The sequence below is a fragment of the Gadus morhua genome, chromosome 6, assembly GCF_902167405.1.
Source record: "Gadus morhua chromosome 6, gadMor3.0, whole genome shotgun sequence".
Lineage (NCBI taxonomy): Eukaryota > Metazoa > Chordata > Actinopteri > Gadiformes > Gadidae > Gadus > Gadus morhua.
The window spans coordinates 24,819,143-24,845,104 of NC_044053.1; the positions used below are offsets into that span (position 1 = coordinate 24,819,143).

The window sequence follows — 25,962 nt, forward strand, 5'->3', positions numbered from 1 at the left end:
TTAGAAACGAAAGTTCAATATACGTTGTTGTCAAAAATAAAAACAATTTATTTATAATTTTCTGGAAGATGGAAAATACTTGCAATGATCAATCGTAATATAGACAGTAGATTTCTCCAATGAGAGGGCAGGGTTACGGTTAGGGAACGCCCACAGACCAGCATACGGACTCCAATTGGCGGAGGTCAGATGGCCCACTAAGGTAGGTTGTTGAGTCGCGTCTGGTTCATAGGGCATCCATCAGCCACCAGGACATCCATGGTGAAGAACACCCGCAGCAGGTCCACGAAGGGCAGTCTGAGACTGGCCGATATCAGGGCTTACATGGAGAGCTGAACCACCATAATGATGTTCATATCCGGGGTGTTACTGTTTATTCTGTATGGATCTATCGGCTTTACCGACGCGGCGCCCCGCAGCGCCTCCTACGACTCTGCGTCGCCGCTTTCCAGGAGGCTCCGCTCGGCCTCAGTGACCGAGGTGCTCCCCGGCACCTCTCTCCACCAGCTACCGGAGGACTGGGGTGTCCTGCGGGCTCTAAAAAGACTCATCCGTGCGCCGGGCCCCCCTTTAAGCGCACAGGACATCGGCGGCAGCACAACCCCGGCCAGGCGGCCGGGCACCGAGCCTTTCTCACAACATGTCTCCAGCTCGGAGTCGGACTGGAGACGGAGACCAGGAGCCGCCAGGAGGTCCACCGACGCTCAGACATCCGTGTTTTCTCCGGAGAAGATGCTGCAGATGGTCTCTATGATCCCCCAGCGCACTGCGAACGATGCGTGGTCAACGGATCACATCGACACGTCTGTTCCTTCAAAGGACCAGGGCCAGGGTGAGTGTGTATTACTGTCAAATGACGAGCCATTCAGTTCATACATACGTATAGGCCTACATGGGGCCGTGGTGGACGTTTACACAACACAACCAATCCTCACAACAACACATCTGAGAGACTACGTGTGGAAGAGACGGGCCGCGGGTTTTGACGCAGAGAGTGTCCCAATGAGCAGATCGCAACAATGGCCCCAAATCTCCCTGCCCTGACAGCTCCGCGTCATGCAGCCCACAGTCCCCGCCGCTCCGTGGGTCTTTACACCACACGCGTCTCCGAGCATATATTGGCACAGAGTCGAGATATTGTCGTTACAGCTTAGTAGCCATAGTGGATGTGGGAGAAGGGGCGCCGGGAGAGAGCTGCGTGCTGCTCTATATCCAACCTCAGAATGGAATATGCTAATCCTTTTGTGTTGCGACAGGCAGCGCTTTTTATAAGGAAGGGAGAGTCACGAGCACCTGCTGAGTACCGACCGGAGTGTTTAATAGCATCATTTTGACAATAAGAGGAACGCATCTAAACAAAATGGCCATGCAGGCAAAACCCCTCTCCCTCTCTGTCTCTTTCACTTCCCCCCCTCTCCCTCTCTCCCACACACAACCCTCAGATCCTGTTAGTGTGTGTGTGTGTGTGTGTGTGTGTGTGTGTGTGTGTGTGTGTGTGTGTGTGTGTGTGTGTGTGTGTGTGTGTGTGTGTGTGTGTGTGTGTGTGTGTGTGTGTGTGTGTGTGTGTCTGAACATGGCTTGCTGACTAGCTCCATCTCACTCCTCGTCCTCAAGAGTGGAAGAAGAGTGAGAGGGAGCTAGTTAGCAAGCCATGTTTGTTTAGATGTGTCCCCCCCATCCCCCCTGCAGAGATCCGGGCTGGGTCCTTTTGTTCTGCTCACCGCTACACACCTACAATAACATTCACCTCCTCACCTGGAGGCAATAGGAGGTCCCCCCCCCCCCCCCCCCCCTCCCAGGTGATACCACAACTCAGGGCGGTTGGTCACAGGGTTCGTCCCGGAGGTGAACCCAGGTGTGTTTATACCCCTCCCCACATCATGAGCTCTGGAGTCAGCCATGGGGCTGACATGGAGGCCAGCCTGAGGTATGGGAGCCGGGGATGTGTCATCACATACCAGACGACAGCACGCCACCTGACGTCAACCACTCAGGACAGGTTCTGCGGCTCAGCACACAGACCGGTCTGGTGGCTGCCAGACAGCCGACCGGAGTGATTTAAGAATGGCGTCTGGTCATTTCCATATGAGAGGGAGAGGGAGAGTGTAGATGTACGTTTCAATGAAAACAAATCCCTTTGAATTTGAATTGGAAGCAAGAGAGAGACATAAAACTCTGTCCTCGTGTAAGGACTGGGTGAGCAGCAGGGGGAATTGGACTCTTTACAAGAGACCCCTGCCTGATATGCACACGCACCTGCAGGTTTCAAATTTGTACCACATCCTGCTCTGCATTATCGTCGAGAATGGTTCTGAGTTGTGGTAACTCTGGTGTATCAGTTAACATTGTTTTGGAATGGATGTTTCAAATCATGGTTAATAATCTGGTTGTTAGGGATGGGAATCAAACATTTGCATTCGATGGTGTCTTGCTTTCTATTGGTTGATGACTGGAGTACTGGCAAAACACATGACTTCACACACAACGCTTCCGCCAGAGATTCTTTCAGACTAGATTGAATGTAGCGTACACCACCTATGGAGGTGGTTTCAAAAAGGGTTACCTACATCTCTTGTCAACGTCAAACAGAAAACATCTGTTGTATCGCCCTCTTGCAACTGCCTTCAAATGGAGATTTGAAAAGGGATTGAAAACCCTCTGTTACAGGGGAAGCATTGTCTCTATATGGTCAATAAAATACACCGTCTAGATTAAACTGTCTTGTCTAGGTCTCACTAAGTTCTAGGAGATAGTCTTGGGTCCCAGTCTCTCTAGGCTCTAGCCGCAATTAACTATGGGAGGATCCTGTTGTTCAAAGTTTTGTCCAAAGGTTCTGGTCAAAAAACTGATTACACTGTCTGTCTTACATGGATAACCGGCTATTGATGTTATTGACCATAAACGTAATCAGCACGGTGCTCAATATGGAATGAGCTGGGTTGGTTTCAGAAAGAATGAGCTTTATGAGATTAACCTGACGTGCCGCATACACAGCCCTCTGACGCCTACTGTACTAATTAACACCGTTATTACAATACACACATTTTGATTTCCACTGAAGAACACAAGGCAGTAGACACAGTTGGGTGAACGTTAATGAATGAAATATTGGTTGTGAGAAGATTTGTGTGAATGAAACACATGACACCATTAGCCTGCCTGTCAACTCCACCCTGTCAATCCATCTTGGTTTTCCTGCTGTCTCGTCACTCCTCCGTGGGGTGGGAGCGGGGTGGAGAGAAGGGGTAGTCCTCCTGACTGCACACCACACTCTGCTCCACCCAACAACTCGCCCACTCTGACTGTGTAATGAATAATAGATGGTGTGCAGTCCATCACCCCCTCACCTCCGCTCACCATCCACCTACACGCCGACTGCCAACCGCTCATCTACAACATACATTCACCATACATCTGTTGGAATATAACGGTATACACTTAATGTTGTGATATGAGGTGAGCTACTTCATGGACGGATATTGTGACCTTACCAAAACAAAAAAAAATTAATAATGACATGACAACATAAGCAATATTTCAATATGGTTAATAGTATAACATGACTACATTAGCAATATATAATTACTGTTAATAATAACATAACCTCAATACAAGAACATTGTTAATAATAACATTACAACCTAAACAATACAGAGCATTTGTAATAATAGCATTGCAACATTAACAGTAATGTTAATATAACATTACACCATTAAAAATCCAACAATACTGTTAATAATTACATGCATTAACACTGACATCATCACTGCGCTGTAGCCCTGTGTCATCATTGCCATGTGACCCAGTAAGGGCACCTCTAAATAGTGTGTGTATCAGCGTGTACTTCTAGAAAGCATCAAAATAAATAGGGTCACACAATCATCATCATTGGATCCACAACATATTCTGGTTCCAATTATATCAATTCTTCAAGATATGATCAGACATGCTTTGCCCGTACGGCATCGTACAGTCCGTTATCCCTGTGTCTGTGTGTGTGTGTGCATCAGAGGTGGCGTGTAACTGCAGCACCGGTGGCGAGGGCATCCTGGACCCAGAGGAGTGTGACGTCCCGACCGGCCGGTGCTCCTGCGTGTCTGGCTACAGCGGGCCGCAGTGTGATGACTGTGAGGACGGACACTTCACCAACGGCACCGGCGGCTGCCTGCCCTGCCAGTGCGACTCCTACGGGGCTGTGGACCCCCTTTGTGACAGGTGAGGTGCTTCCTGGGTTACTTGGTCACCTGGTTACTGGGTAATTTACTCTGCAGACACCTTTACCTAAAGCAAGCCTCTGGTAAAGTGACCCAAAATGGGTTTCCATCCGGTTGGAGCTGGATCCCCCAACAACATACACAGATCAGTATCTATGGGTTGAGTCCCATATACACACAGATATTGTATTGTGGGTCCCCCTGGTGTGAAGAGACTTACAAAGTATTTGAAACAGCGTTGTTGCACTAGGTTAAAGGGGACATATTATGAAAACAACCTGGGACTTTACCTGGGATTTGGGGTGTTGTTTTGGGTCTCTGGTGCTCCTACACGCATACAAACTTCGAAAAAAGTCAGTGCATGATTTTTTGAGTGAGATATGCAATTCTGAAAGTACCCCGCCTAAAGTTACCAAATGAGCGAGTCAGTTTCGGCTCCCCCTCCTACGTAAGAAGGGGGCACAGTAGTATATTACCTCCCACTTCCCAACTCCTCTCCAATCAGAGCATAGCTAAGATTTTGTGGACCAGCGGACGAGCTGCTCCGGCGGGGGGAACTCTGATGGCAGCCCAGCAGCTCAGCTCTGGGAGTACAAGCCCTTTCTCTGCCGGACTTCCGCCGAGCTCCCCCCGCCGGAGCTGCCAGTCCGGAGGAGGAGACATTGAGGAGAAAGGGATTCTAGTCCCGGAGATGAGCTGCCAAACTGCCGCAAAGCTACCGCCGCCGTCAACGTTTTTTTTCCTAAAAGCTATTTCCAGCAAACAGCTTCAAAAACATGTTTTCTGGAACTCAAATACTATGTTTACATGTTTGGAAACACCATAATATGTCTCCTTTAAGGTTTCATTCATAAACTTTGCAAAGACAATAACATTATAACATTATAACATCATAACATCATAACATCAGCAAAGTCTAATATTATAACATTAGTTAAGACTAAGATTAGAACACTAGTAAAGACTATACAATAATAACATAACTGAAGACTATAATATGAAAAAAACATTAGTAAAGACTACTATTATGTAAACTATCATAACATTAGTAAAGACCATAACATTAATATTCTAACATTAGTAATGACTATAACATTAAAATAATAATTAAGACTGATAATATTATTATACAATTTGAAGAGCTAATGAAAACTCTGGGTAAAATGTGATGTTTCTGTGATGTCACTACAGTTGGATAGTCTGTTATGAATCATGTTTTGCTTCATGATGTTGTGAAGTTTTACCAATTTTTAATGATTTGCCGGAAATCGTTTTCTCTTTATTCCGTTATTTTCTTAGACAGACCGACAAGACAGAGAGACAGGCAGACAGGCAGACAGACAGACGTTGAGATCGGCAGACAGACAGACAGAGAGATTGGCAAACAGACAGACAGACAGCTGGAGAAACAGACAGATAGATAGACGGAGAGACAGGCAGACAGACAGCTAGACGGAGAGAGAGGCAGACAGACAGACAGACATACAAGATCGTCCGACAAAGAGACAGAGAGACAGGCAGACATATAGACAGACAGATTGGCAGACAGACAGACAGAGAGACATGAAGACAGACAGACAGAGAGACAGGCAGACATGAAGAAAGACAGACAGACAGACAGACAGACAGACAGACAGACAGACAGACAGAGAGATCGGCAGACAGAGAGGGAGACAGACAGACACAGACAGAGTCAGACATACAGACTTACAGACAGACAGACAGACAGACTGACAGGCAGACAGACACCCTGACAGACTGCAATGGGGTAAAAATAGAGGTCGTTTTTATGTGCGTGCTTAGCGGTGGGGTGTGCGTTGATGTGCAGCAATGTGTCATTCTGCAGTAAACACCATCTAGCCACTGGAATGTGGGCGAGTCTTACTCCTATGTGGACCAATCACGGAGAGACAGAGGGAGTAGGTGACTTTCCAAGTGGGCTTGGAGGGTGGGGGGGTCATGGCAGGGACAGCAGGGGACACGGAACCATAAACACACACACACACACACACACACACACACACACACACACACACACTAGAAGTAGTAATGCTATCCCCCCTCGGACTGTCTAAGCACAAGGTCTCTCGCTCTCGCTCTCTCTCGCTCTCTTTTCTTCTACCTCTCTGGTTCTTCATGGCTCCTATAATAGCATATCATATTATATAATACTATGATAATAATAATACTATAATACTACTGCAAGGGGTGTGTTTAGGGCCGTCTGGATCTGCAGTTATGACCTGCTAGACCTGTTAGTGGGAGGAGCCCGGTAGAGTCTCCTCAGTCTATCATCATCACCTTCATCATCATCATCATCACACACAGCAATTAGATGACATTCACCATAGCCTTCTTTTGGAAATGTCAGCTATTCCTCTAAACACTTGTCAGACTCGTGTGTAGTTAAACCGGATTGTCTTTGTTGTAGTGGATGAACACATCCTTACTAATCTGCTATGTTTTTTGCAACTTAACCTGACTTCCCTTTAGTTTTACTTGTTTAAGATGACATCAAATGCATCTGTCCCTTCAGCACCTGTCACCCTCCTACCGTCCCTGGTAGGAGAATCTTTGTCCGGGCTCCTTCGCAAGGGCCCTCAGGATTTGGGGAGTATCTCCTCTAAGTCCTCGGCTGGGGGGGGGGAGGTTTTGTCACTATGGTTACCAACATAGGGATGGCGCTTCGAGCAGATTCTGCTGAAAAGCACTTAATCTCGTTGGGCAATTATCTCTCTAATCTGACTGGAAGAAGAGAAGCAGTAAATGTCTCATCGGCCAATCAGGATTTTTATTGAGCCTGTCAGCAAGCCTAATCTGGTGATTCACTTTTCCACTTTATTCACCATGTGCCACCACCATATTGGTGGCACCATATAGTCAGGGGGACTATATAGTTACCAATGTAGTCCCCAGTCAGGTTGTGTGTGTCTGTGTGTGTGTGTGTGTGTGTGTGTGTGTGTGTGTGTGTGTGTGTGTGTGTGTGTGTTTGTGTGTGTGTGTGTGTGTGTGTGTGTGTGTGTGTGTGTGTGTGTGTGTGTGTGTGTGTGTGTGTGTGTGTGTGTGTGTGTGTGTGTGTGTGTGTGTGTGTGTTAGTGTGACAGGTCATTAGGGAGCAGGTACAAGTTAGACAGTAGAGAGACAGGTCATTAAGGAGCAGATAGGGGTTACACAGTACAGCAACAGGTCATTAAGGAGCAGGTAGAGGTTGGACAGTGATTCTTGTAAACATAGAGCAGGTAGAGGTTAGACAGTTAATAAAGAAACAGGTCATTAAGGAGCTGCCCTGTACACAGACAGGTCATTAAGGCGCAGGTAGGGGTTAGACAGTACACAGACAGGTCATTAGGAGCAGGTAGGGGTTAGAGTAGACAGTACAGAGACATGTCATTAAGGAGCAGGTAGGGGTTAGACAGTACACAGATAGGTCATTAAGGAGCAGGTAGGGGTTAGACAGTACACAGATAGGTCATTAAGGAGCAGGTAGGGGTTAGACAGTACACAGATAGGTCATTAAGGAGCAGGTAGGGGTTAGACAGTACACAGACATGCCATTAAGGAGCAGGCAGGGCTAACTCTCTAGCCACTAGAGTATCCTGATATATATATATATATATGTATATATACAGTAGATCTACAGTTCTGAATTTGACCCAGACGTAATCCAAAATTGATTTGGGTCAGTCTGTTGAGGTGCTCATGCATTTTTCACTGCGCCTTATCGAGCCAGTGAGGCGGGGACCGATAAAATATTGATTCCTGGCCCAGATGTTTCCTCTCCTCCACAGCTGGACTCATACCATCACCACCATTCATCATCGAATTACTATCACTACCATCATGATTATTAATAATGATCCATTTGATATTTAAGCCATTTGATATTTAATAAATAAAGCTAGTAGGAAAGTTTAGATGTACTTTATCACCCAGAGAGGATACCTGGGTTTCCCAGGCAGAATACAGAATTAAAAGAAAGAAACCAACAATTTAACAAAATATTCTCCAAGGCTTACATCAAATGACTATGAACCCAAATTGAATGCTGCAAAAATGCATTCAATCCCATCCTATAACCGATATATGCTACAAATTAAAATGATGGCCCTACCTCTCTCTTTGTTTACAAGAATCTTACTATTGACATTCCCAAAGCCCAGCCAGCCAAGCTACGCTAGTATGCGTCACACAGTTGCACAGCGAGTTAGAGTTGACCGAACTCTGTTATTTCTTTTTTTTATTCTGAAGGTCTCCTGGCTACTAATTGGCTGAATCGTACACATTGCGACTTTAATGATAATAATGACAATAATAATAATGATTATAACAAATTGCATTTATATGCCGCCTTTTTTGACAATCTAATAATAATCCCTTACAATGGGATTTAAATGAATATAAGATAGAAAACCATACAACTTTCAAACATTTAAGTCATTACAGTCGCTACTCTGAGGAAATGCAAAAACACAAAGGGCACAAGGCCACTGATGACAAAAAGGGCAAAAACCGAACAAAGAAAGTAGAGCCAGGTCACCGTCAGGAGAGTAGTACAGGAGCAGGCAAAAGGAGGTAGTGTCTGGTACTTTCTCGTCTACAACATAGACAACGCACCGATATCAAAATGACTGAACACAATACATACTGTAAGGGCGTGGGTCGGAACCCAAAACATACAGTAAGGGCTTGGGTCTGAGCACAGTACATAACAGTAAGGGCTTGGGTCTGAACACAATACATACAGTAAGGGTGTGGGTCTGAGCACAATACATACAGGGATGGCTTGGAGTTTCAGAATGAGAGACAATGATCAACAGACCGAATACAACGATCCCTACCAGGCTACGCCTTTGAAGAAACCATAAGAGATTTTCTTTCTTTTTTAAGATGTTACCCTTTTTATTGTAGAGTTAAACAGGAAGCTATACGAGAGAGAGGGGAAGACATGCAGCAAAGGCCCACGGGCAGGAATCAAACCCGGGTCGCTGCGGTAAGGACTGGACCTCTACTCGGTGAACCACCGGGCACCCCAAGATTTTTCATATTGAACTAGTTTCACTAGTTACATTCATTACATTACATTCTAACAGAAGACATGCATTAGGTTTTATTTTTGGGTAGTTATGGTTAGTTAATATGCTGTTATAAATTATTTGACACTGGTTGCAGAGACCTGTTGGACCATTGTAGTTGGTCCAACAGGTATTTTTTAGTTTTGTTATTGTTTTTGCCATCAGCTGAGCAACCGGCATTAGCTAGCTATCCCGAAACACCTACACCCTCCTGTTTAGCACCTGTTCAGCAACACTCCTGTTTAGGGTAGGGCTGGGCGATATGGACCAAAAGTCATATCTCGATATCTTCAAGCAGAATATCGATATAAGATAGATATCGATATTTGTCGAAGGGGGGGGGGGGGGGGGGGGGGGGGGGGGGTTGGCGCGCTCCGTGCGCAGATTTGATATTACTATTTCTACCGTTCGGAATTGAATAGTTTGATGGTTGAATAAACCGTGGACTAGACACTGCCTTCGCCTCGTATTAGAGAATATTATAATATATAACATCACGGCCAAAAGCTTTGTGCGCCTCCGAAATATTATGAACCGTACGTGGGGGGGGCGGACATGACATGCTATTTTTTGTATTCTTTAATATAGGTATTAGTGGGCAACTAACACAGTATTCAAAGACGTTCCCGAAATTCTGCCGTGCAGCCACGGTACCATGCGCTGTTTACAGTGGATGTATGCAATGGCGAGGCGCACATAGCCTTCAGCCGTGTTCTGTAAATATTCTAGAACACACGGGAGGCATGTTGCAGTTCATGTACTTCAGCGAGTCAAAGCCAAATTTCCTTTCCCCCAATTCCTTCTCAACCATGGCTCAGATAACCCCCAATACAGTCTCGTTGTGGAAATACAAGAGAAAGTGTGTGTGTTCACACACACATGTGGCGCTCGCACGGTCGTGTCTCATTGGCGGGCCAACGTCTCTGGGCGGGCCAGGCAGAGTAAGGGGAGGAGCTTAGATGCTTTGTGACAGACCAAGACATTCCAAATCAGTGCGCTTGAGCCTCCGTTTTTTCAAAGGCGAGCAGAACAGCTAGTGCTCGTTTTACACCAAACGCAAGTTTTAGCCACTGGGGGACCATAGGCAGGCTAGGGGAACTCATATTTATGTTAGAAAACCTCATAAAGTGAGATTTTCATGTCATGGGACCTTTAATGTTTTATGTTTGGGTCTCGCGGAGTGAGAAACCTTAAAGTTACGGTGGAGTTCCCGTTATTACTTACCTACCGTTTCGATTTACAATTAATATTCGAATGGTTGAATAAACCGTGGTTGAATAAACCGTGGACTAGACACTGCCTCCGCCTCGTATTTGAGAACATTATAATATATAATATCACGGCCAAAAGCTGTGTGCACCTCCGGAATATTATGGACAGAATTGCAACCCTTTGGTTGCGACAGTTTTTAAGCACGCTCCACAAATTATGTGATTTTGTAATTCGTCAGACAACTTATATCCAAACCATTTCCATACTATGGAGCCGTTGGTCTTTCGCTTGCAAACAAGCTCCTCGGAGCTGCATGCGCAAGCGGACTCCATAGCTGTGTTCGAAATCGTTCCCTATCACGGATATAGTGCACTATATAGGGTGCTCGCCATTTTGTAGTGGTGTTCGAATTCTCAGTGGTTAATTTCATGCACAATATTGTGCACTTAAAATACCCAATGAATAGTGAACGATTTCGAACACGGCTCATGTTTCAAAAAGTGACGTGAGTCAGTGGGGGGGGGGGGGGTAGGCAGAGACTGTAGCTGTGTTCGAAATCGTTCCCTATCATGGATGTAGTGCACTAAATAGGGTGCACGCCATTTGTAGGGTGTTCGAAATCTCCGTGGTCCACACTTAAAATAGGCTACATACGATGTTCCCTACATGTTACTCCCGTATACCACAATGCAATGCGGTCGTGTTTTTCCGGAGGAGAAGAAGAAGCTGAATAACCGCGAAAACTAATACATTTAATGATGGAGTCTCCGGCTTTCGTTTAGAGATGTCAACAATTTATTTGGGATTTAACATAGAATATTTAACATTCAACATCAATACAACCTCCAGCTTTCCTCGTGAGTGCCTGGTATGTTTACATGATGTGGGCGCATCTGTCTGCGTCACACAAATACCCGGCGCATTTACTGACGCAAATGACGTTTAGAAATGTTCAGCGTAGTGTCCGAATTCTCGTTCCCTATTCCCTATATAGTGCACTATATCAGGTACACTATATAGGGAATAGGGATCGAGTGTATAGGGAACGATTTCGAACACAGCTTGTGTGTGTGAGCCGGAGGCAGAGCGGGAGAGACATAAGCAGAGTTACGAAATAGCAGGCGGCAGGCGCGGTTCGAAACTGGTGTTATTTGGAACAAATGTGCTGTAATTTCAACTTAAATTAAATTATATCGATATTGACGATATGGTCTCGTTTCATATCGCGTTTGAAAAAATATCGATATATCTTAAATATCGATATATCGCCCAGCCCTAGTTTAGGGTTTGTCCACACACAGACTGACACACAGAGAAATGTAACTCGACCTGCTATGCAGAGGAATGTTTTTTATCTAGAGTCTTAATTAAACTGTTTCTATTCTATCTCTTCTTCTATTGAATACTGAATAACATTGTGTTTCTATTCTGTCTCTGTTGAGAGAGGAGGAGGTAGAGAGGTGGTCACTGCGGAGAGTGGAGGAGGTAGAGAGGAGGTCACTGTGGAGAGGAGTAGGACGTAGAGAGGAGGTCACTGTGGAGAGGAGGTAGAGAGGAGGAGAAGGTGGGGAGGAGGAGGGTGGAGGGAGTGGAGAGGAGGAGAAGGAGGAGGAGCTGGAGAGGAGGTTCAGTCTGTGCCCTCTGGCGTTGGTCTCTTAAGCATACTGAGCAGCGTATGGCCGTGGCCATGGCAGCAGCCGCCGTGGGAGGGGGTTAATCCTTGTTGTCGCCAATGTAACACTGACCCAGTTAGCGCTGTGTGGCGCTAGCAGAGAAAGCTGCCGCTGAAGCGCCGCTGGAGCGTGTCGACAACCCACACAACAACAACCCCTCACCCCTTCTGCCACGTGCCACGTCAATAATTCATTGTTATCCGGTTCCTGTTTCTGGAAGCCCTATTGCTTATATTCGTTCAATGAGTGACTTGATAATGTAAATATGATTTTGTTTTCAAAATGTGTGATCCTTTTTGTAGGGCAATCATTTAATCTGTCTATATATATGTCTGATGGTATGTGTCTGTTTGTATGTGTATTTGTCTGTGTATGTATGTGTGTCAACAAGTTTATGTTTTTTTGTTGACCTGGCCCCGCCCCCGCCCTCTCCCGGGTCTCTCTCGGGCCCCTTCCCCTCCCGGGTCTCTCTCAGGCCTCTCCCAGTTTCCCTCAGGCCCCTGCCTCTTCCGGGTCTCTCTCAGGCCCCTCCCCGGTATCTCTCAGGCCCCTCCCTCTCCCAGGTCTCTCTCAGGACCCTCACCCTCCCGGGTATCTCTCAGGCCCCTCCCTCTCCCGGGTCTCTCTCAGGCCCCTCCCCCTCCCAGGTATCTCTCAGATCCCTCCCCCACCCGGTCTCTCTCAGGCCCCTCCCCCTCCCTGGCCACTGCTCATCATCATGAAGTGCAGTGGTTGTGAAGTCAGATCTTTGTGTGCTGAGCAACCTGGCGTTGCTCCTCATTGGTTGTATTTAGGTCATTGTGTTCATGGGCCCACAGCCAATCACAGAGTACATTGAACTATTAGCATTTAGCATCATTATTAATACTGTAGGACCCTGAACTAGTATTATACTGTAATGATTTACCATAATTATTAATGCTGTATGACCCTGAACTTGTACTGTTATGATTTACCATAATTATCAATACTGTAGTACTGTACCTTGAACTAGTATTATACTGTTATGATCTGGCATCATAATTAATATTCTAGTACGCTGAACTAGTATTCCTGCTATAATTTAGCATCATTATTAATTCTGTAGTACCCTGAACTACTTTTGTCCTGTTTGCCTTGAGCACCCTTACTGATGCTGTAGAACCCTGAACTAGTTTTATCCTTCTATCCTTTAGCCTCAGTGGGTGATCCATCTCATTTGAATGCGTAGAGTGAATGTGTGTGTGGAGGTCAAACTGTTGAAATGTCCTCTGTGGGCCGCCGTAGAGCTGAGGGTCATTGTATCGATGCAGCACAGAACATTCTTGAAAGCTTCATCAGCTGAGATATTTTAAGCCTACTGCCAAAACCACAGAGTTACGTAAAACTCAGAGTCTCTTCTTGTATTAAGGTAGTGAGCTGTACCCATAGTGCTGCAATAAAGACCCAGCTCCAGTCTCAAAGAGATTCACAGGCCCACATTAGCCCCGTACACTAAGCCCCCTTGTTCTGCTGTAGACCACACTACTCCCTGTGGACCCCCTCTTGTTCTGCTGCAGACCACACTACTCCTTGTGGACCCCCTCTTGTTCTGCTGCAGACCACACTACTACTTGTGGACCCTCTCTTGTTCTGCTGTAGACCACACTACTCCTTGTGGCAGACAGGCTGTGTGTGGTTGAGTTTGAGTGAGTGTTTGGTAGTATGTACTTATTATTATATTCACAAGTGTTCTGTGTAATGTTCTATGTTCACTAGGTACACATTTTGTTTGAACTTTTTTCTTCTCTCTCTCTCGCTCGCTCTCGCTCTCTTTCAGCTCAGGGACGTGTGTGTGTAAGAGGGGCGTGTACGGGCCCAAGTGCGACGACTGCCACCCTGAATTCTTCCACTTCAGCAGCACCGGGTGTCAACCCTGCCGGTGCAACAACCACACCAACTACTGCCACCCGCAGTCCGGTAAGACCTGGGCCCCCAACCAGATCCGCTCCTCAAGTGTATCCGTCTATATCGTGCTGCAGCAAATCTTGTCTCGCTCTCTCTCTCGCTCTCTCTCTCTCTCTCGCTCTCCCCCTCACACTCTCTCTCTCTCTCTCTCTCTCTCTCTCTTCTCTCTCTCTCTCTCTCTCTCTCTCTCTCTCTCTCTCTCTTCTCTCTCTCTCTCTCTCTCTCTCTCTCTCTCTCTCTCTCTCTCTCTCTCTCTCTCTCTCTCTCACTTCTCACTTCTCACTTCTCACTTCTCTCTCTCTCTCCTGTCTCACGGTGTGAGAAGGCAGAAGCGCGACACGCTCTTTCTAACTCCCATTATCCTCGAGTCCAGATCCAGCCACATGATATGAGCTGTTAGCGCCAGGGCTTCCATTGTCTGGTAATAGAAAAATTAAATGTCAGACAAAATTGTATCTCTCCGGTCAAATTGTCAGATTGAAATTTGCTAATAATCTGTCTAAATAGACATCGCTCCTCTTATCGATGCCGTAAGTCTGCGACGAGATGCCCTCGCTGGGATGACAGTGCTCCTCGGCTATGGAGGATTGCATTTCTCCACAGCCTGCAAAGTCCTCATATGCGATATGAACGACATTTATCCAGAGTGGGCCAAGCGCGCGAAAATAGCCTGTTTGATCCCTGTCTCTAGTGTTTTGTGTGCTTTGACCGGCAGTTGGTCTGCTTATAGGTCGGAATGAAGCGACCACCGATTATTGACAGGCTGGGTACTTTATTCTACCGGACTCGTTTGTTTCTTCACTACACACACACACACGCTACCCCTCGCTCTCCTCACTCGCCAACTCACTCGTTGAAGTCACTCACAGACACACACACACACACACACTGCCATTCTCGCGCACACACATACGCTACTCGTAACACTATGCCTTGTTATTGCGAATCGGACGTTAGGGTTTTTTCCCATCTATTTGAAAGTTAGGCTATTCAACATGTTGCATCCTATACGGCCAGATTATGTCATTGTTAAGCTAAATAGCCTAATATGAAGCGATAATAGGATATTTGACCGAAAACTAAACCTATGCAAGTCACTTTGACCAGCACCGATTTTCCTAGTGGGAACGCTGGTTAGTGCTACCAAACTATTCAAATTACTATTATTTATTTAACATTAATATTTTCAAATACATAAGCCTAAACCACAAAACCAGTTGGGGGTTTTTCCTACCTGCAAGCATCCTCCAACTGCAATCTTTGGTTATTTATTTATTAGGGGTCCAAGCCAACAGGTTGGAGCCCTATTGTTTTTGTAGTGTTTATTATACTACCCCCCCTAAAACTGGGACCACAGCCCAAACCGTAAATGGTGCACACACGCCAATTGCATGACTAGATCCAGGTCCGGCACCGCTACTCAGATAACAAAATCCAGACACGCTGGTCCCTAGGTGGCGCTATACCAAGGAATATGCGTTTGGGGCTATAACTCCCACACCAAACCTCCCACAGTCCAAAACGTTAGACACACAGATCTTTTGGCATAGGCCACGCCCATTTGCGTCTATACATTTTTTTCGCGAAAACCGCTAAACTGCCTTTTCCCTACTCTTCCCACATTTTTTGACCAATCGACACCAAACTTTGCACACGACATCTTCAGACACACACGGAAATAAATCTTCAAATACTATTTTGACTCGACCGTCGATGACGAAACAAATTTCGCCATTAGGGGCCGCCATAAACGAGGAAATTGTTTATCTCCTAATTGGCCAAAGGAATGTTCTGAAAACGCGTTTGGGGATATAACTCCCACACTGAACCTCCCACAATCAAAACCTTTATATCCACAGGTTCACGGTAGCGTTTTGAACACATGCTTTGCGTTGTGCCGGCGAAATGCACATTTCTTGTTCATTTTGTTATACTTTAATAGTATTCTTTCTGATCAATGTGTTCCAAATGATTTGTTCCTAAATGTTACATTAAGTTAATTGTAATATAAGTGTTGTTTAAATAAACTGCATTTTAAATTTAAAAAAATCTTGGGATGTATCGAACCGTGGGTCAAAAATCTTGATACAAACTGAATCGTGAGTTGGTGTATCGTTACAGCCCTAATATATATACATTCTCTCTCTTTCTTTCCACATCTCTGAATATTACAGTTCCAGTTCCGGTTCTTATTGGTGAAAAGTTTGACGTTGAGTCAGTTATGTCGAGATTATACTTAAACCAAGGCTCTGTACTGAGCTCCAACTGATATGGAGTGAGCTGATCTTAAATACAAACCCTATAAATTCACAGAAATTTCCTGAATCTACAGTACCAGATGACAAACTGCTGCGTATAATCTTAGGATGTAAGGTCTCAGCCCCTGCTGCAGCAATGCATCTCATTGGTCGAAATAACGGCAACAAAACCTTTATTATCGGCTTATGCTGACATTGCTATGACGAGTCTTTTTACGTTTTTTCTATATTCGCCAATGATTTACTTTAATAACCTTCTGGAACTTCACAGTCCAAATGACAACAGATTACATGTTACTGTAGGGCACCTTCTCTAACCCGGGGCATGTAAAGAAAACAGTTATTAATTATAATAATACATGTATTTATGCCACTGTTCTAAATGCTGAAATACACTTTGCATGAATAAAAAAGAGTAAATATTTGTATATTAATAAAGATTCTCAGGATGACTATTTTAGAGGTAGTTCAGTGGTTATGGCGTAAACATTACATAAGACTTCTGGAAGCACACACTACATTACACACGCTAGAACGCAAACACATGTCCTACTTCCCTGATGTACCTCATGCATGATGAATATTTAATGAAGCACATACTTCACACAGTCTTCAACATCAACTCTTTATGTAATTAGAGGGGGTGAACAGTAGACAAACAGAGGCCCTGCCCCCCCGGTGGCCAGAGCCCACATTAACAGGCTGCTTGAACTTGTGGAAACATGTATAAAATAGTTTTTCTCTTTCTTTTCTTTTTTTGTGAGAATGGGGGCGACTGGGTTTAGTCTACTATCTGAAATCTATCAGCCTACTGTAAATACTGGTGAATATTTGTCTGGGCCTCCTTAGAGGCTGTCAATGGTGAAAACAAACAGTAGTAGTTAGTACTAGTTAAAGATGAACTGAACTGAAATAATCAACATCGATAACGTGTTAGTTATGACCATTATAAAAAAAATGACATGAAAAAAAATCTAAAAAAAATCAATATATAACTTTTTTTTAGCAACAAAAGAAAATGCGTCTTTTTGTATTAGAGCGCCGATGACGTCACTGGCATGGTAGGACTAGGTCGTTGCTGCAGACACGTGAACTCTTCTACACTCCACTGCGGAAAATAGTGATTTTAATATGGCTGGTTACGCGTTTGAGCCTGTGCCAGGGACATGCCTGTAGTGTCCGACTGCCACCCGGTGGGGAGGGATCAATTTCAGGCTCCAGCTCCACCTTCGGATATTGTGGGTGTGACTATTGAGCGTATGGGTGCTGCTGCCGAGAGGTCCCGCTCAACCTTGACCATCTAATGGTGGGATTAGGTTGCATAACCATGCCTAGGGCATTTCGGATGCTGTGCGGCGAGAGAGAGGTTTTGGAAGTGGCCATGCTCTCTCTAAGGGACGTCCGAGCGGAGACACTGGAGCGCCCCATAAATAGCGAAAACGACCTTTCCCCCTCCGTTTTCCTTTGATGCGTTTCAGGAATATCTCCGTTAAGACGGACTCATTGCGGAAACGCAACAAGCTGTACAACCGCTGTAGTACCTACATATTGAAGGCGCTGGTTCTCCACAAAAAAAAAGTGGAGAGCATCAAGTCTGCGCGCTGTATAAAAACATTCAAGTTGAGGAGGAGATAGTAGTTGTTTAACCTTTTAGATTGAGTAGAAATACTTTTTAATGTACAGTTAGTAATTAAATTGACCATGGGGCTGTATTTAAAGCTACAAAAATAATACAAAAAAAAACCTGTAACTCAACGCCGCTTCAGGCGGTTTCGAATCCTAACACGAAACCGCATAGGTCCGGTTTTATTTGAAACCACCCTGGGACCATCAATTCAATTCAAATTACTTTATTTTTCCGTTAGGAACTTCAGATGTGGAGGAGCAGCAGGGTGTGTCCATACCCAACAGTACATACAATAAACAAAAGAAAAACACGCACATACTCGCAAACATGCACCATCAGCCCTGCAGAAAATAAAAATAAAAATCTTTGCCTAAGCCTAATAAATAAATAGTATTATTACCTCCATAGTGGAGGATAAATAAATAAATAATTTAAAACGATTCCAGGTATTAAAACAAGAGGATACAGTTCAAGGAGGGGTTAAACCATTCAAGAGTCTTATGGATGCCGGGACAAAACTTGACAGGGCTCTGTTTGTCCTTACTGTAGGGGCTCTGTATCTGCGGCCTGAGGGTAAGTGGATACTGAATACTGGCTGTGTAGAGTGTGTGTGATGTCAAGGGTGATTTGTGTTGATTTCTGCTTAGTCCTTTTGTTGTATATATTGATGAGGGATTCCTGTTGTTGTCCAATTATTTTGCTGCTCAGTTTGATGATTCTGTTTAGTGGGTTCCTATGGATGTTGAACAGTGCTCCGAACCAGGAGGTGATGTTAAAGGTGATTATGGATTCAATGAAACATCTGTAGAATACTGTCAGAACGGATTGGTGGACCTGGAGTTTGCGAAGGAAAAAGAGACGTTGCTGGCACTTGGAGTGGATGATATCAGTATTTGTTTTGAAGTTGAGTTTGTGATCGATTGTTGTCCCAAGGTATCTGTATGTGTGAACCCTCTCTCGACCATGGACCTATCAAAGAAATTACATGGTTTATTATCTGCCTAATAACATGGTTATTAAAGACATGGTTCCACGAGAAAAAATCGTCTCCGGGGGGACGGGACCGGAAAGACATGTTAGATGCACTTTAGGAGATGCACCCGCGGATGAGCATAGATCCGAGGCGGATTCACGAGTGTCACGTTTACTTAAGGTGGATGTTGGAGGTTTACTTTCTGGTGGATGTTGCTGGATATTGCACAGATGGATATTGCACAGATACATCTTACTATGAAACTGCTTCTTCGACTTTAACTCCCTCTGCATCAGCAATCGGCTAGTCGGCGAACATCAGGGTGAGTAGAAAGGGACATTTGTTGAACTTCTGTTTACAGACCTGCCGTGGTTTAATTAGCAGCTTGGAAACATAGATCTGTGATATCGTCAGAGTAAGAGTTTATACACTTTATGATCGGAGTGCTAGCTTGTGGAGATGGACATGACAGGGGCTATCGGAGGGTTAGTCAGTTTCAAGGCTGCCAGCCATGTATTAAGGTCTGGTTTCCTATTCAAAGGTAGCCTGTGGAAATGTATGATTACCCCAGCTGCCTTGGCCCTATATAATTCATTTCTGCAGCCAGGGGCAATGCAATAAGATGATCCTCCTGTAGACCTGGTTGTTTGTTTTTCCGTAGCCATTTCAGCGAGCCTCAGAGCCTGACTCATTACCTGCTATGGCTGCTAGAGCCTCAGAGTAGGAGTAGGTTACCATGCCAGTGAGGTAGCTGATTGTTGAAATCCAACATGGCGGCGCCCGGTAACACTTTCACCATACAATTTAATCCCTTTTAGTAAGTTCAGCCATTTTTTGTTATTGTACCAATGAGGAGGCAGACAATACATCTGTTATATCAACTAAACTTCAAATTTCAGTTCAGTTCATCTTTAATATTCCAGGGCCGCTCTGCTGCCCAACATGCTCTGGGTTGGACTTGGAGCCTAACCCTACTTTTAATTTTGTTGCTTTATTGTTTTTCGTTAAAAAGATTTTTGTCGTTGTTATTCATGTTTGTGGTTCATCGGTTGTTGTTTTTCTTGCATCTGAGTCTCTTTGCCCAAAGAAAGTTCTGCTGCTCTGAGGATTGCCCGCACACCATATTATGCAACAATTTAGTGTACAAATATGTCTTAGTAGGTAGACAATTAGGTTGGGTATCAAAGAGGTCTGTCAAAATGTGTTAAAGGGGCCCAACATTAATGGAATAAGGATTACATTATGAATACTACTTCAAGCAGAGCACAAACTCATAAAAATACATATTGTACTAACGTTGTTTTCTAGTTTCTATGGCTCTACTGTTGCATTTATTACTCTAGCTACTCCACTTCTGACGTATGCATCAACTGTTCCAACACTTTAGATAGTCTGCAGATGACTATTCCCTCGCCCTATCTCTATACATAGATTAAACCCTGGTCTCCCTCTCTCTAGGTGTGTGTCTGAACTGCATGAACAACACCCAGGGGGTCAACTGTGAGGAATGTCAGCCCAACTTCTATCGGCCGAGCAGCACCGCGGAGCTGGGCCAGTCCTGCTCGCCCTGCCCCTGCTCCAAAACCTCCACCACGGGCCTCTGCCACGCAGGTCAGACCCCATCTGCTGAGACAGACTACTGATACAGACTACTGATACAGTCTTCTGTTATGATACAGTCTACTGATACGGTCAACTGATTATATACAATCTACTGATACAGTCTTCTGATACAGTCTACTGATACTGTTTCAGGGGTTTTTCTAGAAAAAATTCACAAGGGGGAAAACATCAATGGCGAGGGAGCAAAGCGACCGAGAAGAGGGGAAGGTGTGGTTTTCAAAAGCTCCGCGGTGCGGAGCTTTTGAAAATTTGAGGTAGAAATGGATCATTCTGAGGCTTGTGAAGGACCAGTATGTTGACTCGTATAGTAAGGCCAAATTACTCAAAATGGCTAAGTTACCATAGATGCAGAACATTACATACAGTAATGTATATAGAAAAAAAAACACGTACTTCGGGAACCTGCTGGAAGAACACTTTCTTTATTATTTAAATTAGTATTTTAAAACACTGTAAACGAAGTCACCAAACGCTATATTTTCTTTCTTCTCAGACACTCTCAGATTCACTGAACTGATAAATTTGGTTCGGGAGAAGAGATAAAAGCCCGCCTACACTGTAAACTGATTGGTTGACTTACCTATCCAGGCCAATCAGGAGGCGCCTGAGGCTCACGTGCACACTGCCTCATGCACAGTTTCTAGATCCCTCTCTGTTGTGCTGCGCGCTCGCTACACAGATGCAAACGCGGTTAGGAGCACGTCTGTCTCCTGTGCGCGGTCTTGCTCGCTCGCTCTCCATTCCGGGAGATTTTAAGTAATTTAAAATTTTCGACAAGGAGGCGCTGGGTTGAAACAAGGAGGCGCAGCGCCCCTCTTTCCCGGTTTAGATTAACCCCTGCTGTTTATCTACAGTCTACTGATACAGTCTTCTGATACAGTCTACTGATACTGTCTACTGATTATATGCAGTCTACTGATACAGTCTTCTGATACAGTCTACTGATACTGTCTACTGGTTATATACAGTCTACTGATACACTCTTTTTGTCACAGTCTACTAATATTGTCTACTGATTATATACAGCCAACTGATACAGTCTTGTGATACAGTCTACTGATACAGTCTTCTGATACAGTCTACTGATACGGTCTACTGATTATGTACAATCTACTGATACAGTCTTCTGTTCTGATACAGTCTACTGATACTGTTTACTGATTATATACAGTCTACTGATACAGTCTTCTGTTATGATACAGTCTACTGATACGGTCTACTGATTATATACAATCTACTGATACAGTCTTCTGATACAGTCTACTGATACTGTTTATATACAGTCTACTGATACAGTCTTCTGATACAGTCTACTGATACTGTCTACTGATTATAGGCAGTCTACTGATACAGTCTTCTGATACAGTCTACTGATTCTGTCTACTGGTTATATACAGTCTACTGATACACTCTTTTTGTTACAGTCTACTAATATTGTCTACTGATTATATACAGCCAACTGATACAGTCTTGTGATACAGTCTACTCATACAGTCTTCTGATACAGTCTACTGATACTGTCTACTGGTTATATACAGTCTACTGATATACTCTTTTTGTTACAGTCTACTAATATTGTCTACTGATTATATACAGCCAACTGATACAGTCTTGTGATACAGTCTACTGATACAGTCTTCTGATACAGTCTACTGATACTGTCTACTGACACTGTCTACTGATACTGTCTTCTTATACAGTCTACTGATACTGTCTACTGATTATATACAGTCTACTAATACAGTCTTCTGATAGTCTACTGATACTGTCTACTGATTATATACATTCTACTAATGTAGTCTTCTGATACAGTCTACTGATACTGTCTGCTAATTATATACAGTCTACTAATAGAGTCTTATGATACAGTGTACTGATTATATACAGTCTACTGATACAGTCTACGGAAACAATGTACTGATACAGTCTACTGATACAAACTTTGATTAGATCATATACATGTCTATATATATTTATATATATATATATATACAATTGTCTATTGTTAATAGAAAAGTCTATTGAGCATCTACGATTCTACTTAATAATTTACAACTTAGACCCAGTTACCAATTGGGTGTAGGTGTCGCCTAGGACATTTTTTTAGATTGCCATATTGAATATAAAATATTTACCATATCAATATAAATAGGTGTGTTACATCTTGAGTCTGAATGCTATGATCTAGAGCCACCTAGTGGTTTAGTGTTGGTCATTACATATCACACAAACACACATAGCCCCTTGTCTTGTTATAAAAGCTGACCATCCTATGTGAAGATCCCTTCTGACTTAGGTGGTTCCTCATTGTTTCCTAACGTCTCTCGTTCGCTCTCCCCCAGACTCGGCAGGCCAAGCTGTATGTGACGCGTGCCTGCCCGGCTACACTGGGCCACGCTGCCTCACCTGCACCCCGCGATTCTTCCGCTCGGAGGGGGCGTGTCTTCCCTGTGAGTGTCATGGCAATGCAGACCCCAGCGGTCCTCCCCAGATGTGCGATCCAGACACAGGCCGCTGCTTGGGCTGCTCCCCCGTGACGACGGGCGATAAGTGCCAGTTGTGCGCAACGGGCTTCAGCGGGAACGCCCAGGCACAGAACTGTACCCGAGAACCAGGTACGTACACACACACGTACTGAAGGTACGGAGGAGGATCACAGCTGCTTCATCGTACTGATCACATGCTAAACTTGCTGTTTCGTTCCCTCAGACGTGCGGGCCGCGTCCGGTCCCGGGACCACCCCCCCGCCTCTCACCACGCTCCCTCCCATCATGACTTCGCCCGCTACGACCCTCGCCGACCCCTCCACCACCGCCTCCTCCCACAGCAACAACAACACCACCATCACCACCAGCCCGGGCACGCCGGCCGCGTCCACCCAGACGGTAGCCAGTACTCTAGGGGCGTGGCCCAGCGACAACACTACGGCGCCTAGCGACGTGTCTTGGACCCAGTTCAACGTCATCATCCTGGCCGTCATCATCCTGGTGGTACTGGTGCTGTTGGGCTTCGTGGGCGGGGTGTACGCATACCGGGAGTATCAGAACCGCAAGCTCAATGCGCCGTTCTGGACCATCGAGCTGAAGGAGGACAACATCAGCTTCAGCAGCTACCACGACAGCCTGCCAAACGCCGACGTGTCGGGGCTCCTGGAGGACGAAGCCAGTGAGGTGGCGCCCAACGGCCAGCTGGCCCTCACCACGCAGAGCAACTGCTACAAGGCTTAGGCCCAGCCCCACATCCACCAGACTATACACTGCTACGATGTTCAATCTAAACACAGGCTCCTCCTCCTCTTTCTCCCTCCTCCTCCTCCCCCCTCCTCTTCTTCTTCCTCCTTGTCCTCCTTGCCTTCTCCTCCTCTCCGTCCATTTTTTCTGTTTTCTTTCACTTCTGTGTATTTTCATGATGAAACAGGTGGACCATTCCAAAAAAAGGCAAAGACATTTATTTTCTTGTTTAGCCACCAGGGGCCGCTGATGCATACTAACTGCTGCTGCCTTGGTAGGGATTTTATAAGGGGCCTAGCATTTCAAAGTAAAAGTTCAAACCAACCAACTGACAAACTGTTTTGAGTTAAACCGGACCAGAAGAAATGATTGTTATTTAATTTAATTTATTGGTTGATTACTTATTTCTTTGAGAGAAATGCTGCACATGTTTATTTGAATGGTGTTTTATCTAATGTATTATTGAATATGGAGTTGTGGTTGACACACCGGATATTTTCCATGTACAGTTTGTGTGTTTGTACGCGTAACGGGAGGGAGGGGAGGGAGGGGTGGATGGGTGGAAAACTTGCTGACGCAAACCATTATTATTGTTTTATTTTGCAAATTGTATACAGATCCAGAAGGCCCTGGGTGTGTGACAGGTTGTGTTCCATTGAGACTTCTCTATAAAAGGCAGTAAAACTCACCTGGCCCTCATAAGAACACCCCTCTGTTTCCGCTGCCTACCTCAACACCAAGAGTCCAGACCTCAGCGTGGTATTGGAACACCATGATGGAGATACACAAACAATCGAATATACCTGGCCACTGTGCGGGGGAGTCAAGACACGCCTTCTGTCCACGCTCCGCTCCAATGCTGCAAGGCTCTGAGCACTCTGAACACACACACCTGTGAACTACACCTGTAGACTACCCCTGCAAACTACACCTGTAGATTACAAATGTGGATGACTCCTGTAGACTACACCTATGGACCACACCTGTAGATTACACCTTTGTACTACACCTGTGTACTACAGCTGTAGACTTCACCCGTAGATTACACCTGTAGCCTACACCTGGAGACTACACCTGTAGAATACACGTTAGACTACACTTGTAGAATACACCTGTAGACTATACCTGTGAAGTACACCTGTAGAATACATCTGTAGACTTCAGCTGTAGACTACACCTATGTAATACACCTGTAGACTACACTTGTGTCCTTAACCTGTAGACTACACCTGTGTAATTCATCTGTAGACTACACCTGTACAATACACATGTAGACTACACCTGTCCTTGTAGTTGTGTTGCTTGGCTTGTGTCTGCTGTGCTGAACTAACCCCCCTCGCTGCTCAGGTTCCTGTAAATCCACCTATCATGATCTTCATTGTAAATAGCTTGTACAGATGAATACTAGCATTAATATTGTACAGATAGAGTACTGTGTGTGTGTGTGTCTGTGTGTGTGAGTGAGTGCGTGTGTGTGTTTGTGTTGTCACTCAACAACTATTCACTTTAAAAAGGTGGCATCATTCAACAGCCTTCCTCCTCTGTGGTGACCTCCTTCCTGTCGTGGCTTCAGGAAGTAGATCACCAGTCCCCAATACTTCCAGCCTGCACTTCTTGATGTGGAGAGTTATCACACGGAACCATGTCTCCATGGCCAACAACGGCCTTAGAACTTCCCCACCACATCCCATCCTGATCAATTGGAGAGCAAAAGCAAAGAATCCTTTTGTCCATAAGTACTTTGCTAGGTTTTCCTCCCTGCAGGTCCAACCTCTCGCTTCACCACCAGGGGGGACCAATAGGGGCGGGGCATGGCGTACCTTCATCTATGCAAGTGGCAGAATAGGAGGGCTGGGGAACAAGACGAATCAGACAAGTAGTGTAAATACTGAGCCAGGCTAGACGGCCATCTCTCAAATCAACATACCAAAATAAAACTGGGTCAACTTTCTAAGCTCTTTGTGTGATTCTTTGTTTTGTTATGATTATCCTTCCTCCATCTCACCAAGAACACTGAGGTCATGGGTCAGGGGAGGTCACTGCCTGCTGTGTGTATATATATATATAAATATACAGTATATATATATATCTTTCTCTCATTGTACAATTATGACCTCCAGTGGTTAACTCAATATTTGTATAGAATCTCAGTAA

At 44.9% G+C, this 25,962-nt stretch overlaps 1 protein-coding gene across 1 annotated transcript; it reads left to right on the forward strand.

The window, feature by feature from the left end:
* The first annotated feature begins 199 nt into the window (after positions 1-199).
* Positions 200-25,762, forward strand: si:ch211-158d24.2 (multiple epidermal growth factor-like domains protein 9). The gene is made up of 6 exons (XM_030358277.1): positions 200-832; positions 4,011-4,215; positions 13,970-14,109; positions 20,414-20,566; positions 22,921-23,193; positions 23,288-25,762. Exons 1-6 carry the CDS (start codon positions 346-348, stop codon positions 23,803-23,805), a joined length of 1,776 nt encoding a protein of 591 aa, XP_030214137.1. The 5' UTR covers positions 200-345; the 3' UTR covers positions 23,806-25,762.
* Positions 25,763-25,962: the final 200 nt, after the last annotated feature.